At 42.1% G+C, this 17,206-nt stretch overlaps 1 protein-coding gene across 1 annotated transcript in view; it reads right to left on the reverse strand.

Annotated features, from left to right (window-relative positions):
* scaf8 (SR-related CTD-associated factor 8) overlaps positions 1 to 17,206 on the reverse strand; it is a 36,666-nt gene that overhangs the window by 12,911 nt on the left and 6,549 nt on the right. Inside the window, exons 3-5 of the mRNA XM_062523568.1 lie at positions 1,057 to 1,101; positions 719 to 880; positions 225 to 381 (exon numbers count right to left, since the gene is read on the reverse strand). Of these exons, the coding sequence (XP_062379552.1) occupies positions 225 to 381; positions 719 to 880; positions 1,057 to 1,101 (364 nt within the window). The remainder of the gene's footprint in view (positions 1 to 224; positions 382 to 718; positions 881 to 1,056; positions 1,102 to 17,206) is intronic.

Genomic DNA, 17,206 nt, shown 5'->3' on the forward strand with positions numbered 1-17,206 from the left:
AAAGTTGCTTCCAGTTTATTCTTTTCTTTTTTTAGCAGGCGCTTCTATCCAAAGCGACTTGAGCAAGCACATGTCAATGATATTACAAGGGCCATTGACCCTGGAGCAACGTTGGGTTAAGTGCCTTGCTCAAGGGCACAACGGGGGAATTGAACCCACAAGTTTTCAGGCTACTTACTACATGTTGAGTGTGTGTGTGTGTGTGTGTGTGTGTGTGTACCTACCAGGAGTAGTGCTGTTGACGGGCGCAGCAGAGCTGGAGGTGACGGGCGTGACGCTGGGGGGTGGCAGACCAGCCGCCATGTCCAGCAGAGGCTGGATGATGTCACTTTTGAACACTTGGTTCTTCTGCCACAAGTTAAGCACCCTGACGATCTTACTCTGCACGACACAGGAAAAACACACACACACACACACACACACACACACAGGTGAAGATGAAGAGTCAGGAATTCTTTCATAGCTTTATGTTTTGTAGTTCCAGTTACATCTACTATTAACATATATCAGAGGATCACTATATAGTGAATGTCTTCAATTAGGTGGAAAAACAATCAACTTTGACAGTTGTCATTGAGTAAAGATACGGCACAACGAGATCATTTGAACATTAACTTTGTTATTTCAGTGACTGGACAAATATCTAGACCTTTCAACAGATCACGGGAATTTCAGATTTTAAAATACACGTTTGGATCACGGTAGGAGGAGAACTCACTTTGTCATCAGATGGACATCGGTAGAGGTTCTGGAAGGTTCCGATGATGTTTTTGCTGAACCGTGGCGCAAACACATCTTTTTCCTGACCGAACTGGTGCCGTGACTGCCGTACAATTGAGTCAATGACGTACAACCCTGGCACCTTGTATTCTGGTTTACACTGGAATAGATAGGATAGACCATGTCAAAGGTGAGGTGGCCAACAAAACAAAAGCAGCGCATTCAACCACACGCACCAAAATAGAAATCTACAAGAGCCAGGACGACGACCTCTGATTAAAATAATGAGGGGAGAGATGTGGTGAATACCGCAATCTTTTACTGAACAAAACCCACCTTCTGAACGAACTTCTCAACGCTCTGGACCACGTGCTTGTAGAACTGAAACAGAGAGAAAACACAACAAACACAGAACATCAGCCACTGAAACTTAAACAATGCCAAGTCTCTGTAAGCAGTGTAAAGATCGGTATCAAAATAAAAGCTGTGAAAAAATAGCCTGTGTTCACAGTGGAGCAGCAACAATCACCCGTCTTATCATGTTGGAAACATGTTTTCAAGTAAAGCAGGGCTTTTCATAAATCGCTTTGGAAAAATTGACTGCTAAATGAATAAACGCATATGTTTTCAACTGATTGTGACCCCAGGACCACCATTCTGACTAAGTAAGCAACCTGATGACCATCACTGATAAAAGAAAAAGTGATTCCCACAATGGCTTCAAAGGCTACCAGTGGGCCATAGATCACTGGTAGAAAACCTCTGAAGTAAAGGGTTACTAAAATACAGCATTGTCAGAAGAGAGAATGCTAATTCAATTCAGTCTCATCATCATAAAATGTACGGTCTGAAATCTTGTTAAGATATTTTTGGACATTACTCAGATCAGATCTCTGGCTGAGCGACAGCAGAAGAGACAGTTTAGCTTTAATATCACGCCACAGAAAAGAGAAGCAGACCAGTCATGTTCAATGACAAAGCCCTGGGTTATGGTTCCTGCCTTGTGACTGAACTTTGAAGGTCAGCCCTAAAAGTATGAAAAGACTTCTGGCTAGAGGAAAAACATGGGCATGAGCTCCCAATCTGAATGTTTGACACACAAGTAAATAGTGGGCCAGATGTCAATTCAGAGATTCTGGTTTTGATGCATCATACTTAGAGACATGTAGCCAAAACTAGACGGACAACTGCTCCAACCTGACCAATGAAACACCTCAGGGGTAGTTAGGTTGCTGATGTTACATGTGTCAGTGTTTCAGGAGTAAAACACAAATCCAGTCACATGTCTGAAAACGATCTACCTGTGGCTGGTGCCATTTCATAGCCTGACTCTCGCCAGACCCTTGTAGTTCCGCCATGCTCCACCAGAGGCGTTTCGCTGAGCTCCACACAAGGGTCTGGACGCGAGGGCAATCCAAACCCCTGTGCCAGTGATCAAAAAATGAGCAACCAATCAGGAGCGCCGAAGCGAGTGTTTGATTCAAATAACAATGGCGGCACGCAGCGAGGAAGCCTAGCACGTCATTCAAGATAACAGGCAAGTGGCTTATCAAATCACATGCGAGGATGTTTTACAAGGACCCGCCTTCAGAAATACATCTCCTATCGAGAAGTCCCAGATCCTTGTGTGAAGCAGACAGCGAACTACAGGATCTGGCGAAAGTCAGGTTAGCCATTTCACACACATCAGCAGGACGCACTTTCACTCAAAACCTCTGCACTCTCATCCTCAGGCACCAGTATTTATTGATGCAGAACTGATTTCTACCTAAGATCTCCTCTGCATTGTGGATTGAATGTTACATCTTTATCCATAAAAAACATCTGATAAATTAATAAATATGAATGTAATAGCAGACATAACTAGTTGTAGTACTCTCATCATCTTATGCAATAGGGTAATCATTAAAAATAATAATAATAAAAAAAACAGTACATCTGCTTTGTAATTAAAGTATTTTAGTCAATACTTCATCTAAAATGGCCAGTGCAATTGAACTGTTTTAACATTATGTTATGTTACATAAATGTAACTTTCCTCAAGTGTTAGGATGAGCATCAACGCTCCGTAGACATCAGTTCTGATAATAAAAGCTGCAAGCCAATTCAGAAGCATACACACAGCCTTTTCAGTGCTATCAAGCAACGTTTTGTTGTGTGTTGTGAACAAAACAATTTGGTTAAAAACTATTCAGCGCGTTGATTCTAATGTCTAGATTCTAGCTTTAGGCCCGCACACAAATACACTTGCACTGAATCTTCTGCAGCACCAGACACATTAAACTGCAGAGGGCATTTCACTGGACCTCCACACTCAGTCATATACTGTGAGGAGAGTGACTTTAGCCCCTTCTGGTCACTTGATTAGCCTAGAAGTCATGTACTGAGAGGAGATTGACTTTAGCCTCTCCAAGTCAATTGATTAGTTTAGAAGGTGCCAAATCGACTTCTTCTGATGTGCTTTATCTCTGTCTCATCCTCAAACGGTGTAATTGGGTTATACCTGGACTTATACCTAATAAATTACATCCGCACTTGCTTTCAAGTTCACATACACTTGCAGTAAGGTCAAGGTGTTTTACCCATTTTGATAATTGCACCACTACACCAAATATATCCTACAACATCAAAGAAAGGGTAGATCCTAATGCACTTCTGCACACAGCTGGTGCATCCACGGGAGGGGACAAACCGATCAAACTGAGGAAGGATACAGTCGATAACTGTCAGCAGACTCTGACGAAGATGTAATCAACATCGAAACGTTAAGTCTTTTTTGCTGTGCACCGTTACGTTTCATTTAAAAAAAAATAAGTTTCAAAAACTTCTGTGTTGCTCTGGTATCCTTCCTCAGTCATATCCTACAACATGCTTTATAATTAAAATAACCACAATTTCCTCAGTGCAGTCTAAAACTAAGTCCACTACCAAACACCAACTAAAAGCCAATGAAAAAGCTTGCAAACACCACCAACAACTCAGTTGGCACATGCTAACTGGTGTCTTTAGCAATATAACAGGTCATTTTGTACCATGAAAGCTTATGTTTCCATGGGATGAACTACACAGTGCAGTCAGCATAGCTAGCAGATACAGCAGTGTGTATCTGTGATTCACACAACCACATGATGCCGACACCAAAATTAGAATTTTAACTTGTGACTCTGCTATATGAAATGAGAGCACAATACTGGGAAGTTTACAAGAGTGTATTGAAAGTATTAAAGAAAAAACAGTGAACCCAATATCCAAAGCAAGCCAGAGCCAGAGGACTTAAGGGAACTTTAGTCATCACTCCGGTTAGATCAGCATCTCTCAATTTGTGGGTTGATTGGTAAAATGTTTAGCTAACTGTCTATACAGTAAATATATTGCTGCAACATATTTTATAACCATTTGCTGTTAGAATGTGACTGATATTACCCATGTTAAACAGGAGCTTCACAGCTTTGTTTGTAGTAATTATGTGTGCATAATTAACATGTATAACATGACAAGATGAATTGCTGAACATAACTTGAAGATAGGGAGATCAATAAGCTGGGCAAAGGTGAAGCAAATAGTTCTCTTCATAAACACATCACATTACCTATTTCACACTACACGGTCACAGTCAAGTGTAGTCAGATTTAGGATAAAGTGCTTTAGAGATTGAAGTATGCCCAGAGTGCATATTACGATTACATTGTGGTTTAAATTCAGAGTCACAACTTAATGCAGATGGGAAGCTGAGAGGCCCAAGGCCACACCACTGCGCTAGATGCATTTTTGACGATTAACTTCAACACACGCTTGTCCTTTTGCCAAGTGGGACAGGTTCCTACTTTGTCCAACGAGCCAAACAGCTATTATAAATAGCATCTAATAATATAAACAAGGAAGCACAATGAAATGCTATTACCATCTTGGCTAATGGCCATGGTTGCAGCTGTAGAGTATCAATGTAACTCTTTAAAAAGTTGTTTATGAACTCTTGAAATCATTGAGAAATTCTGCTAGTTTGGCACTTGGCGCAAAAAGCTAACCACAGTAAATGAACACAGACAAGACAAAGAAGTCTGGTTAATGTTATTACCGGTACTCTCAACTGTTCAACTATTGATGTTTGTTCAGCTCTCAGCTGCAAAAAAAAAGAAAAAAAAAGGCAGCATAACCTAGGTTCCAATCACATTTCAGGGTGAACTCACTATGACTTGGGCTTTGGGATGGAATTTTAAGCGCATTACCCATTATGGTCCATGTCCTATATTTTGACTTCAGACAATCAGACAAGCATTAATGGCAGGCACAGAGATGAATCACAACCTGATAGCTAGAGCTGGGTATTTCCACAGATGCCACAATTTGTTTATTTCGATTCACAAGCTAGGGATTCAATCTGTTGAGATATCAACAGCTTTCTATAAAAGCGACCGCGTCCTGGAAAACACCTAAATTTGATCGAGATTTAACAGATTAAGATCACGTTGGAAAAATGATAAAAAAGCACATCATTGATAAAATGAAATATTTTTGCTCTCGCCTAGAGATAAAAACGCCAGTTCCACCTTTCACCACAGAGGAGATTACGCTAGGAAAAGGGAGGACACCTGCCTGCTCACAAAACTAAAGGTTAACTGAGCTACAACCCCATCAGCACTGCCTTGCCCTCCAGAACACCACATAACGGCCACGCATCTAGAAATGCTGTCACTTCAACGATCCATCTCAAGCAAGTCCTCTGTATTAAATGGTAGGTTAGGATCCTTAGGTAAAGTGGAGGGAACTCTTTTCCCGATGCCAGTTTTATTGAAACCAGTTTCAATAAAACTGGCATCAGGAAAAGAGTGTGCGGTCTCCTCCACTTTACCTACGTTTATGCATCCTGTAACCAGCACTTCGCAAAAAACACAGGTGTGCGTTGGTTTTCCTACAAATAAGAGGTTAGGATCCCTGCCACTCAGGTAACAGCAGGTAGACATAGACCTATAGCCAATGGTTGAGCTCCCAATTCTCACCCACAGTGGTGTGTATGCTACACAAGAACACACACATACTATAATCTTACTGTGTCTGCTGTAATGCAGAAACACACATTCATTACTAATCAATTACTTATTTGCAGGGACCTCTCCAGGAATGAAGTTGAGGTGTGCAAGTGCTAAATATGTATTTTGATGTGGTGGATTAAGCATGGACTACTAGTGGAAGGAACACTGATGAAAGAGCAAGCGGGTCTGTGAAGGTGGGATGTGAATGGGCTCAAATATTTAAAACAAACAATACGGGGAGAAAAAAAAAATACTAAAATAAAATGAAGAAATAAATTTGTTAATTTAAATTAATGAACTGGTCAATCATCCTCCATCCTAACATTTCACTGCAGACAGTGATATGCCAATTCAAAGTACCAAAGCAGATGCCACCCAAAACTTGTAGCCAATCCAAGCATTCACAGTCTTCAGTAAAATCCCTCTCTTCCCAAACAGTATCTGAAGTATCCTAACCGCATACAAGCAGAGACGTTCTAATGAGTAGACAGAGACTCAAAGAATCCTCCATAGAAATGTACTGTATGGGGTAGTTAGTTGTCTACGTATCCTGCACCTTCCTGTAATGTAAGTAACTAACCACATTTTTTTTTATCTATAATTTTTAGCCTGTTTCTAGCAATCTGGGGGGGGGGTCCATATTTATATCGTTCAATTCACACTTAAACACAGATTCGCCTGATGTGCCCTTTATGCCAAAATGTGATGGCATCTGGGAAAACCCATCACATGGTGAATTTTCCCCAACTTAAGATTCTGTTACCATCCTAGCCACATCCTTACGTATGGTTCCCCATTCATTTAAATAGGAAAATAACTGCCTCATAACTGCCTATGTGCATTACTAAGATAGCTGCTGATTGGGGGGGTGGGGGACGGGACTTGCCTATAAGGACTTTGATACAAGTACCTGCAACAATGTGCGTGGGGGCGGAAAGGAATGGTAGAAAGACACCACAAATACCTCACAGAAAGTACCTAGTGCCAGCCCTGATTCTACCATAACGCCACAGTCCACAAAGATCTGAGTTGATGCTCTTACAAAAGTAACGATTAGAAACTCCTGTCCCCTCTGTGTACAAGAACCTTCAAAGCACAGGCCTCGACATTTCACCAACTTAAGATTCTGATACCATCTTAACCTTCAAAGCACAGGCCTTGACAGCCAAACCCACACTTACAGTCCACTTAACTACACCGAATGATGGAAGAGGTCCCTACAACACATAACGAATGATCAAGGAAATTGCAATTGAATGACTAGAAATACAACATATTATTTAACATTATTTGACAATGCCATAGTCATCATCAATTGCAGTCACAAAGATGTCCAGATCAAATTAGTCAGCTTGACCACTAAAACCTGAGCAAAATGTTAAAATTATTCAAAAGTACAAATACTCTTTAGTGTTATTGTTTACTAATGTGGCAGAGCAGATGAGGCTAAAGCCCAATCACATCTAGATTGTGAAATTAAATAAATGGGATAATCTGAACGGTACTTGATTGAATGATAATTATGTAAGTAGCCTACCATACAGAGTTTTACAGTAAGGCTCACCATGCTGTGTAAAACTATATAATTCAAGGAGTCAAAGTAGGTAGAGGACAAAAAGGAGGACAAAAGGACTTTTACTCATACTCAACTCACAAAAAATGAGGGATATCTGGCTTTTGGGTAAAATGTATAGAAAATGTAAAAAGTTCAAGCTACAGTGAACGTGAAAGTGGGGCACATTTAAGTAGAATCATGCATTGGTGATTCCCTCATTTCAAACAATTCATTGAAACAAAGGCCGACACATTTCACCCGAAAGCAGAGTAATCCCTGACTTTTTGTGAGTAGTGTATGTGATGTGATGAGATCTGGGAAATCCCATCACATGGTGAAATTTCACCAATTTAAGATTCTGATACCATCCTGGATGGTGTCTAGGACGTTGCTAGGGATTGATGTTGCAAGGATGGTGTCAGAATCTTAAGTTGGTGACATTTCGCAAGAGAGGGTTGAAACAAAGCAGTAACCAAGGATTTGTTTTTATTTCACCGTGTGATGTATTTTTCCCAGATCCTATAACATAGATCTATGTTATATTTATAAAATACTTATATTTTTCGATTGTTTGCATTTTGGGAAAAATCATCAAATGTTAGGTCTGTGTTCAAGATGTGATGCGATATGAGTAGGAAAACTATACAAATTGCATCACAAACTGCTCAACACTTTCTACTATTGAGGAATTCATAATTCTACTTTTGTTCAGCTATCCTGTATTCCGCTGATTAAAAGCTACATCAGTGCTTTCTGTTCTACTATTTCGGTTAATGTCAGAATAGCTTACTATTCCTCTCATTCATGTACAGCATTTACACAGCAGCCCGTAGTTTGCAAACTATGGATATATTTCCATCCAATAAGGGACAGTACAGTAATTTTCTGCATATAAGCCGCATTGTGTATAAGCCGCAGGACAGTGTTTTATGCAAGCTAAAAGAGACAAAATCATATTCACATCATATTAACTGCGCCCCAGTATTAACCTCATAATTGAAGACATTTAGCAAAATCAATGTATAAGCCGCAGCTAATAGTCGGGAAATTAGGCTAACAGCACAAAAGTGAGGCATCGGTCAAGAGAATGGGAATATCAAGAATGAGAATGAGAAAATCAAGAACAATGTGCATGGTTTCAGTCACGTCATAGGCACTCGATTAAAATGCAACTGAAAATCCTGACCACATAATAGTTAAATTACAGTCCTCATGAATGGCATATTTGATGGATTTTAAGTTACATGCAATTTCACTGAGGAGGACAATTAAAACACCATTAGCCCAACAAACCTTTCACTTAAAATTCCCTTGTCATCTATCATTAATTTGTGGTTCAGTGTGACCGACACAGATCGACCTGCCTTCGCAACTAGTTGGCTCACAAACAACACCCTGACAAGGAAATTACCAGAGAATAGGGCTTTGGCAACATCCACACCAGACAAATCTGGAAAAGGTCGCTACGAGAAAAATAATAATAAAAAAAAAAAAGACCGAAGACACAAAAGTGTCTGGCTATCACCATACCAAGCTCAATCTTTTAAGATTAAACATTAGTATGGCGAGTCTGCACTTTATTTCTACTGCACAAGAGGTGTGATCAATTGGCATTGTTCAAATGACCCTGTACGCTTGGATAGTCCTTCAACCAATCAGACCAACGATCCAGTGCGTCTTTTGGATAAGCTAGTTTGTAATTGGACCCAAAGGTTGTGGACAGGAAGCAGGGGAGATAGATGTGCAGGTTTCCAGCCTGAGCTGCCACACGAAATCCAAATTAGCCAGCAGGTCAGACAGGGTTCGTTCACCCAGCCTAATCTTGGGTGCTATTTGCCATATCAAATTGTAACACACTAACCAACAGCCAGAGTAAGAGGTCCAGACAAAAAATGCAAGGGGAAAATGTCAGGTCTGACTAACTTGTCAAACTGTCTCTTCTAGTCTGTACACTAATCCTTCAGGTGTCACGCTGTCTTTAGACGTGAAGACAAGGAAAGAAAGTCAGTTAGAATATACTGAGGCAGAAGAGGCAGCAATACACACGTGGATAACAGGGTTACAACAGACCACAGAGGGAGAAGAGAGAGAGGGAGTGTGTGTGTGTGGGGGGGGGGGGGGGGGGGACCGGCTCTCTGTGTTGGAGGTCTTGACACTGTGCAGAATGGGGAGAGAAGTTGATAGACAGCCCATTTTAGAGCATGGCGTTCAGTCCTGGGCTTAACAGACAAGCTGGGCGTCTTTTAGAACTCTCTAAGGTTTCTACACAGATCTACTGACTTGTCTGTAAGATGCGACGATTTGCATTAGAGGCTCTTTCTGTGAGAGTACAATACAAATTCTGTTGTGTTAAATTCTAAAATGTGGTTTATGTAGATATTTTGCTCTAGAATAGATAGTCTTACTCTACAGGGAGAACATTTTGAAACATGTTCTCTCCAGATGCCCATCTCCAGATGCCCATTTCCTCAGAATGAGTGCGCAGTTATTCTACACTACATCTGATTGGTCAGTAGTTGTTGCCTTTGCTGGTTTTGATTGGTCTACAGGAGTGAGGATTAGTCTTAGAATGTCAGTATCAGTGTCGGACCCTATCAGAGGCAGAGCTGGGTCAGGTGTCATTATCATGGCTGTTTTGATATCAGGAAGACGAGTCTCATCTAAAAGTTGACATGTTTGAGCAAGATGGTAAAAGAGTCTCAAACAAGATCAATCGGCCGTTAACTTCAAGCTGTGCCATGCGAAAAATTATCAGATGGTAATACAGTGCAGGCTACGTTGGGTGAAGGCTGCTAATTCTACACATCTTAGTTATTTCACTGGCCAATCTAATTACAAGGCAAAACTACATGATCATTCAAAACTACTGCAAGCCAAAAGCTTTGAAGCCTCTGCTGAACGGTCACTAGTCCACTACATAGGGGTGATTCCTTCTACACTTTATGCATCATTTTGCAAGGCTTAAATATGATGCCAAGGCTCCATGTTAGCACTGTAAGCAACACAGATTAAAAGAAAAATATCAAGGAGATCTCCATAAGAGGCAGCAGAGTGTAACTATTCAAGGGTGATCTGAGGCTTTGTTTTCCAGTGCACAGTATATATCAGTAGGTTGCTTGTCATACTCTGACATGTTTGCAATGCAGACAGGGACCACAGAAAAAGCTGCAGTACAAAACTGTTCACAGGCATCAACACCTAGAAATTCTCTTGAAACTGTACCAGGTGTGAAAGAAACTTTACATATACCGGTAGTCCATTTTTGAGATGCCTTTCACATAGATCTCTATAAGGATAGATGCTTTATCTGATTGAGCTATGTACTGTATGTAAATACGATTGTTTTCGCTTTTCTCATACCAACAGTACTCAGTGACCTCGATAGCTCTATGTGAAAATCTCCGGATTTCTCCTTTAACTTGATTCTGAGAGATATCTAGTTTTTAAATCTCAAAAAAAAAATTCTAGAAATACTGTATACTGTAGCTTTATGAAAAGCTTTTTCTATCACTTCTCTACAATGTGCACAATCCTGTCTCAAAAGCTTAACATCCGATATGTATAAATAATGGGTGCCGCTAAGGGGAGATCCTGAATATGTGATGAAGCTACAACCAAGGTCAGAGATGGATGCAGGATAATACAGGACAACACACCCAAGATGGTGATAAGGATTGGTCAGGATTTTGAGAATAGCCCGTCATCCTGCTGTGTCCTAGACAGAATAAATTCTTTAGATCCAAGACAACAAACTGAATTGTGACTAACAAGCCTATACAGTAACTTCCTGCATACGAGCCGCATTGTGTATAAGCCACAGGACAGTGTTTTATGCATGTTAAAACAAATAAAACCATATTAACTGCCCCCATGTATTAACCTCATAGCTGAAGAAATTTTGCAAAATCAGTGTATAGGTCGCGGATAATAGTCGGGAAATGACGTTACTGTGTGCAGTCCTTACACAAGGTTAAACAAAAATATCCTAACGTATGCGTACACATTCGCCAAATGCCAATGCTTAGAATCCAAGATGGTATTCTGTTTGGCAAGATTTCTCATGAGAGTGCATTGGACTTGCTTGCATGCATCAGTGCTTAAGTCCAGGGCTCTGCCAGTCAAATATAAATGTTACTTTCAAATGCTCATAATCCATGGATGAAAAATGCATGTCTGAGCTGTTAATCTGTTAATTACAGTGAGACACACTACCCTCAGCAGCATTAAATGCAGCAAAATGCCGAATGATGCTCTCCAGGAGTGTAGGCTGGCTGACTGACACCAACGACGTCAGACAAGACACCCCGAGACGCTCCGGTTTCCCCAAGCTGGATGGAACGGATGGAGGAGAATGTCTTCCTGTTCTTAAGATAAAAATGTTTCTTCATCTCTCTCTACCGGAGATTTAAAAACAACAACAAAATATTTTTACCTTACACATCACGGAAGAAAACAGTATGTCAATACAGACTCCCATGAATTTTGCATGCTGCTCAGACTTTAACTGTTTCTAAGGCAAGGAAGGATTTCAGTCTTTGACAACAAAAAGCTGACTACTACATAATTACTTTTCTTTTGCCTCAACACTGGGGCTTCATCTGATCTTCTACTCCTCCAAAATGCACTAAATAGAATAGAATAGAATAGAATATATACTTTTTTGATCCCGTGAGGAAATTCAGTTCTCTGCATTTAACCCAATTTAACCGAATCAGTGAACACACACCACACAGTGAACACACAGTGGACACACAGTGAGGTGAATCACACAACCCAGAGCAGTGAGCTGCCTGCCCAACCAGCGGCGCTCGGGGAGCAGTGAGGGGTTAGGTGCCTTGCTCAAGGGCACTTCAGCCGTGGACTGGTCGGGGATCGAACCGGCTACCCTCAGGTTACAAGCCCGAAGCCATAACCAGTAGGCCACGGCTGCCCCACGGCTGAGTGGGGCAGCCGTGAGTGGGAACATGTAGCATCGCAGTGGTAGCATACATCATTCCTACAGTAAAATAGGACTGCACACAAGCTGATATTTACATATACTAGGAGTCATACTGACGGCCGACTTTCTGAATCGCCCTCTTTCTTGGAATGATTCTTATTTTTCCCCCCTGTCCAAGAGCACCAAACATATTCCTGGATGTACATCATATGCACAGAGCTACTAGTCATTCCGTCGTCCAACATTCTATTTGTTTACATTGACGTAAGGCATACACTAAAACCGTTACTGGGCCTTACGGGGGGATCTAAAGTGGTCACCCATAGGGTTAGATGCTTCCTCTGATGGACCTCTGGTTTCCTCTTGCTTATTGATTTTTTTCCATCCAAGAACACACACACAACAAACAACAACAACAAAAACAACAACAGCAACAAACACAGGAGCTGTCAGTTGACTGCAGGACCTCGTCCTCAACCCAGTAAATTAACTTAAGTTATGGGAGCAGACAGACAGATGGACACACACAGACAGACAGACAGACAGCCAGCCAGACAAACAAACAAACAAACAAACAAACAGACCAATGGACACGCTACAAAACCATCTTTCCCCCGACCGCGACATGCCACCTTCAAAACAACCCAGTGAATTATCAGTGGACAACATATAAAAAATGTGAAACAAGTAAAACTAAACATATGGTCTTTGCGACTTGTGCTGCCAGACAAAATCGATGAATTGGTTTCGATTTTGCAACGAGTTGGCATTTGGCTGTTCCTTCTCTCCAGAAGTCCCTCCTGCAACCTTAGTGTGAACGTATGAGCATAGGGCTACATCAAAGATCCTTCATTACTGACAAGATAGAGCAACATAATGCATCTCTATGGAAGAAAAATTCGAACAGTTCCTTTCTGCTTAAAGAGGCGTGTCGCAAAGATGTCATAGTGGGATATCGATCTCTGGCAGATTAGCAAGCAGTTCAGTTCGAATGTTAACAGGTCTGCTTAAAGGGGGATTTAGCCCCCCTCCCCTTTGCGAAGACAGAACGCGGAAATGATCGAACGTTTGCGCCTCTCACTCCGCTTTAACCCTCTCTGGCTACATCCAATGAGAAAGGTCAAGTGGTGTTTAGAGTCGTGGCTATTTGCAATTGCTACATTTTGCAACTTTATCCCCTGCCTGCTCCAGCACTAAAATCTAGCACACATCTAGCAACCAATCTAAGCAGAGGACTCAAAACTTCAGTTTCATAATTTTTCCCATGTTGCGCAACTGAGTAAAACCACCTTTCCCAGAGTGTGAATGATGTCCTAACTTGCCCTTTTTGTGCTCAGCTCATGGACAGTCGTAAGTATGGAGAAAATATGGGCATATACGAACGAGCACCCAGCTGTTATAGCCTATAACAATGTGTGAGACATTCATCAGTAAACATAAGTCAGTGTGCCTTGGCATTTTGGTTCAACCTTAGGGGTGCCTTAGCCACATGCATGTTGAGAACCTCTGTTTCAGAGACCTGATAAGGTTTAGGATTTAGAAAATGGATTTGTTCCAGATCTGGTATGCAGATAGCAGATACAACCCCTGTCCGATACCTGCTTAAGATCGCACTGAAGTATCCCCATATGTTTTGCTACTGTGACGGAGTGGCATCACTTAGGTTACGTATGCCTGAATCTTTAGCGATGCAGTCAAGCTGCAGGCTTTGTACCCAGGAGGCCGGGGTGACTGGAGGCTTGGTACCCAGGAGGCCGGGGTGACTGGAGGCTTGGTACCCAGGAGGCCGGGTGGGGTGACTGCTCTCGCCCTTTGCTACATATGGGGCGCCAGTTTGACAGCACATTTTGCCGACGGTGCATGCACTCTGTGGCCAGACCAAAGTAAACTAATAAACGATAAATAGATCAGAATTTAACACTGGTTGCATGTGATTGAATTTGGCGAGACCTCTAAGATGAAGTGAAATTGCATAAACCAGAGGCTCTGCTTGACATAGCTCCTGCTGCCTATATCGCCGACAAACTCCAGCCCATAGTGTCAGAGGTGGGATGCTCTTGCTGAGGCCATCGGAGGCGTGTGTGATCCGTTTGAGGGACCCCTGGGATGGGTGAAGCGCTAATGTGTGGGGGCATTCTGGGATGGATGGGAGTAGCGCTAGTGTGGGGGGGTACCCTGGGATGGGTGGGTGAAGCGCTAGTGTGTGGGCTAGTGATGCGCGGGTGGGCTTTTTTTAAAACCCACCCCAACCCGACTCTTCAGGAGATCCAAACCACCCCGCCCAATCCGCAAAAATATGTTCGAATTGTGACCCAAATCCGACCCGACCCACGGAAAGGAAAAAAACGCACCCAACGTCTTTCGTAGCCTAATTCTCCCACATGAGGACAACAGCGGGTTACAATGATCTGTCATTTTGACAATCTGCGCTCTTCCACACCATTCATAATCTGCAGCCTAGACATAGCCAGTGTTAAATCTCATCTTCATCATAACAAGTTTCTATTCATATTTCCTCTTGCAACTTCATAGGCTAGCCTACTTTTGCGTGAAACACTGCCAAGCATTTAACAAGCACAGCTGTTTATTCGTGTATATGACAGAAGCAAGGTATTCACAAAATTCGATATCCCAGATCATTAGGCTCCATGTCCATAAAGTAGCGAATGCGCGATTGACTTTTTTCAGTCAGTCACGCATGGCGCAATTGGGTGCTGAATTTAGGAGAAATTATTATTAATTATTTTGCGCTCGACCACACCTCCTGTGTATTGCAGGTGCATCGCCACCTAATATGTCGGAAGTTAACAAGTGAGAAATGTGCATTTTTACTTTTTTGACCCGACCCACCCGCAATATTTAGAAAAAACTACTAGGCCTACCCAAATCCGCCCGACCCGCGGGTAATGGGCTGAACCACGCATCACTAGTGTGGGCTGTGGGGGCATCCTGGGATGGGAGTAGCGCTAGTGTGTGGGGGAATCCTGGGATGGGAGTAGCGCTAGTGTGTTGGGGCATTCTGGGGTGAAGCACTAGTGTGTGGGCTGTGGGGGCACCCTGGGATGGGAGTAGCGCTAGTGTGTGGGCTGTGGGGGCATCCTGGGATGGGAGTAGCGCTAGTGTGTGGGCTGTGGGGGCATCCTGGGATGGGAGAGGCACAGCTGGTGGGTGCATGAGTGACTGACGTCAGTGTGCATGAAGCACATGGTCACCACTCCCGAAGGGGAGGGCCGTGTGACGGAGCACCGTCACTACGGTTGGGTATGCACTCTGACTGCCACATCAATGGGCCTGGCTCTTTGTGTATAAGGTACCTGGTCCCCATTCGCTAGAACACATTACTTACTACCTTAGTAGCAGAGGATGAAGGAAAGAAATGGCAAAATAAGGTAGAGGCTTCTTTCAATCCCAAGCATACGTGTTATTTCCATGAAGCGTGAAGAGTTTTTAGAGGATATTTTCAATTGGCAATGTGTATTTGACTGCTCTCCTTGGAACTAGACTGCCGTACAGCTAGTTGTGACGCCTTTCATTAGCATCTACGATGCTGTTTGAGATCCTAATGTTTCCAAAGGATCTGGAGTCTACTTGAGCAAAAAATAAGCACTTTTCAACAAAATACAATACAATTCTTGATATGTTGGGGATCTAAAACAAAATGGCCAACTAGGCCCATTCAACTAGACTGACATTAAAGTTTTTGCCATGTCCAGTCGTATGTTGACCGAGATCATCTTTCAGTGAATAAATCATCTTCTGGTGGGCTGAAGGGGGAACACACCCATCATACAAAGCATAGAAGAAAATGACAAAAGCGTCTTTAAAGAAGACATGACCGCCTGCTGCATAGTCAGCATATTTTCAGTAAGGCAAACTGAAAAGTTCTAAACAACTAGATGATCGACTTAACACAAGTTTAAAAAACTAAAAAAGCTCAATCCATCAATTTACCTGTAGGCTACACTGTGCTATCTTACACAAAATACTACTGCCAATAATAGATATGTGCAATGGATATAAGCATGTTACAACAACACAAACAAACGAGAGCAAAACTAATCTAGAACCAAAGCTTAGTCCTTCAGTTAGGTCCCCTGTCCTGTGGAAGCATTCTAGTCAAGGGTTCATCTCAAAAAGCTACACTATTGGAAATGTCTACTTGACAGAAACATCCATGAGATAACAGTCTGTTATTAAACCTAAACATTTGAATAAATAGCTCATCAACCTGCCCTTGGCATGCATACACTGGCAATTCCATCAGGTGACTTGCTATAGCCCAAACATCCCTGTAACTGAATGAATAAATAAAACACTAGCCTAAATAAATACATTTGTCTCGACTGTCTCAGCCCCTTAGGGGGAAAAGACATTTTGTGGCACCACACAGCTTACACCACAAGTCCACACCACAACACCCTACCCAACAAGCTATGCAAACACTGCACATTTACATCTTCACAGCTAAGGAAGAAAATCCTACTGCCAAAACTTTGTCAGTTCCACATCCATAATTAATCACTGTAGCCTGACAACCCTGCATAGACAACCCAATCAACAGTAAAGTACACCAAACAAAACCTACAGCCGTGCTGTTTTTTTCATTATAAACGGCAGCCTCAAACAGAAGTCTTGAATCGTGCAAACCACACCTCAATTTTCAAACACCACAATTTAACGGCTCTCAAATCAACCATATTTGCAACCGCAACAAAGCTTAATAGAGAGAAGGGTTGAGAGGAGAGGTGGAACCGCTGGTCCTGACGCCTCTCAAGTCGCCGAGGGATCTCTGAAAGTACTTTTTTTCAAAATTATAATTGTGTGTTATCATTTATCACTGTGGCTTCTTCCGTCTTCCTTTTTTTTTTTTTTTTTTTTTTGCTTTTTGAAAGAGCCCATCTCCTACCTAAGCAGGTTAGAGGGTTCCCTTATCTCTCTCTGAAACTCTCTCTCGCCCCATCC

The sequence above is a fragment of the Sardina pilchardus genome, chromosome 20 (genome assembly GCF_963854185.1).
Source record: "Sardina pilchardus chromosome 20, fSarPil1.1, whole genome shotgun sequence".
Classification (NCBI taxonomy): Eukaryota; Metazoa; Chordata; class Actinopteri; order Clupeiformes; family Clupeidae; genus Sardina; species Sardina pilchardus.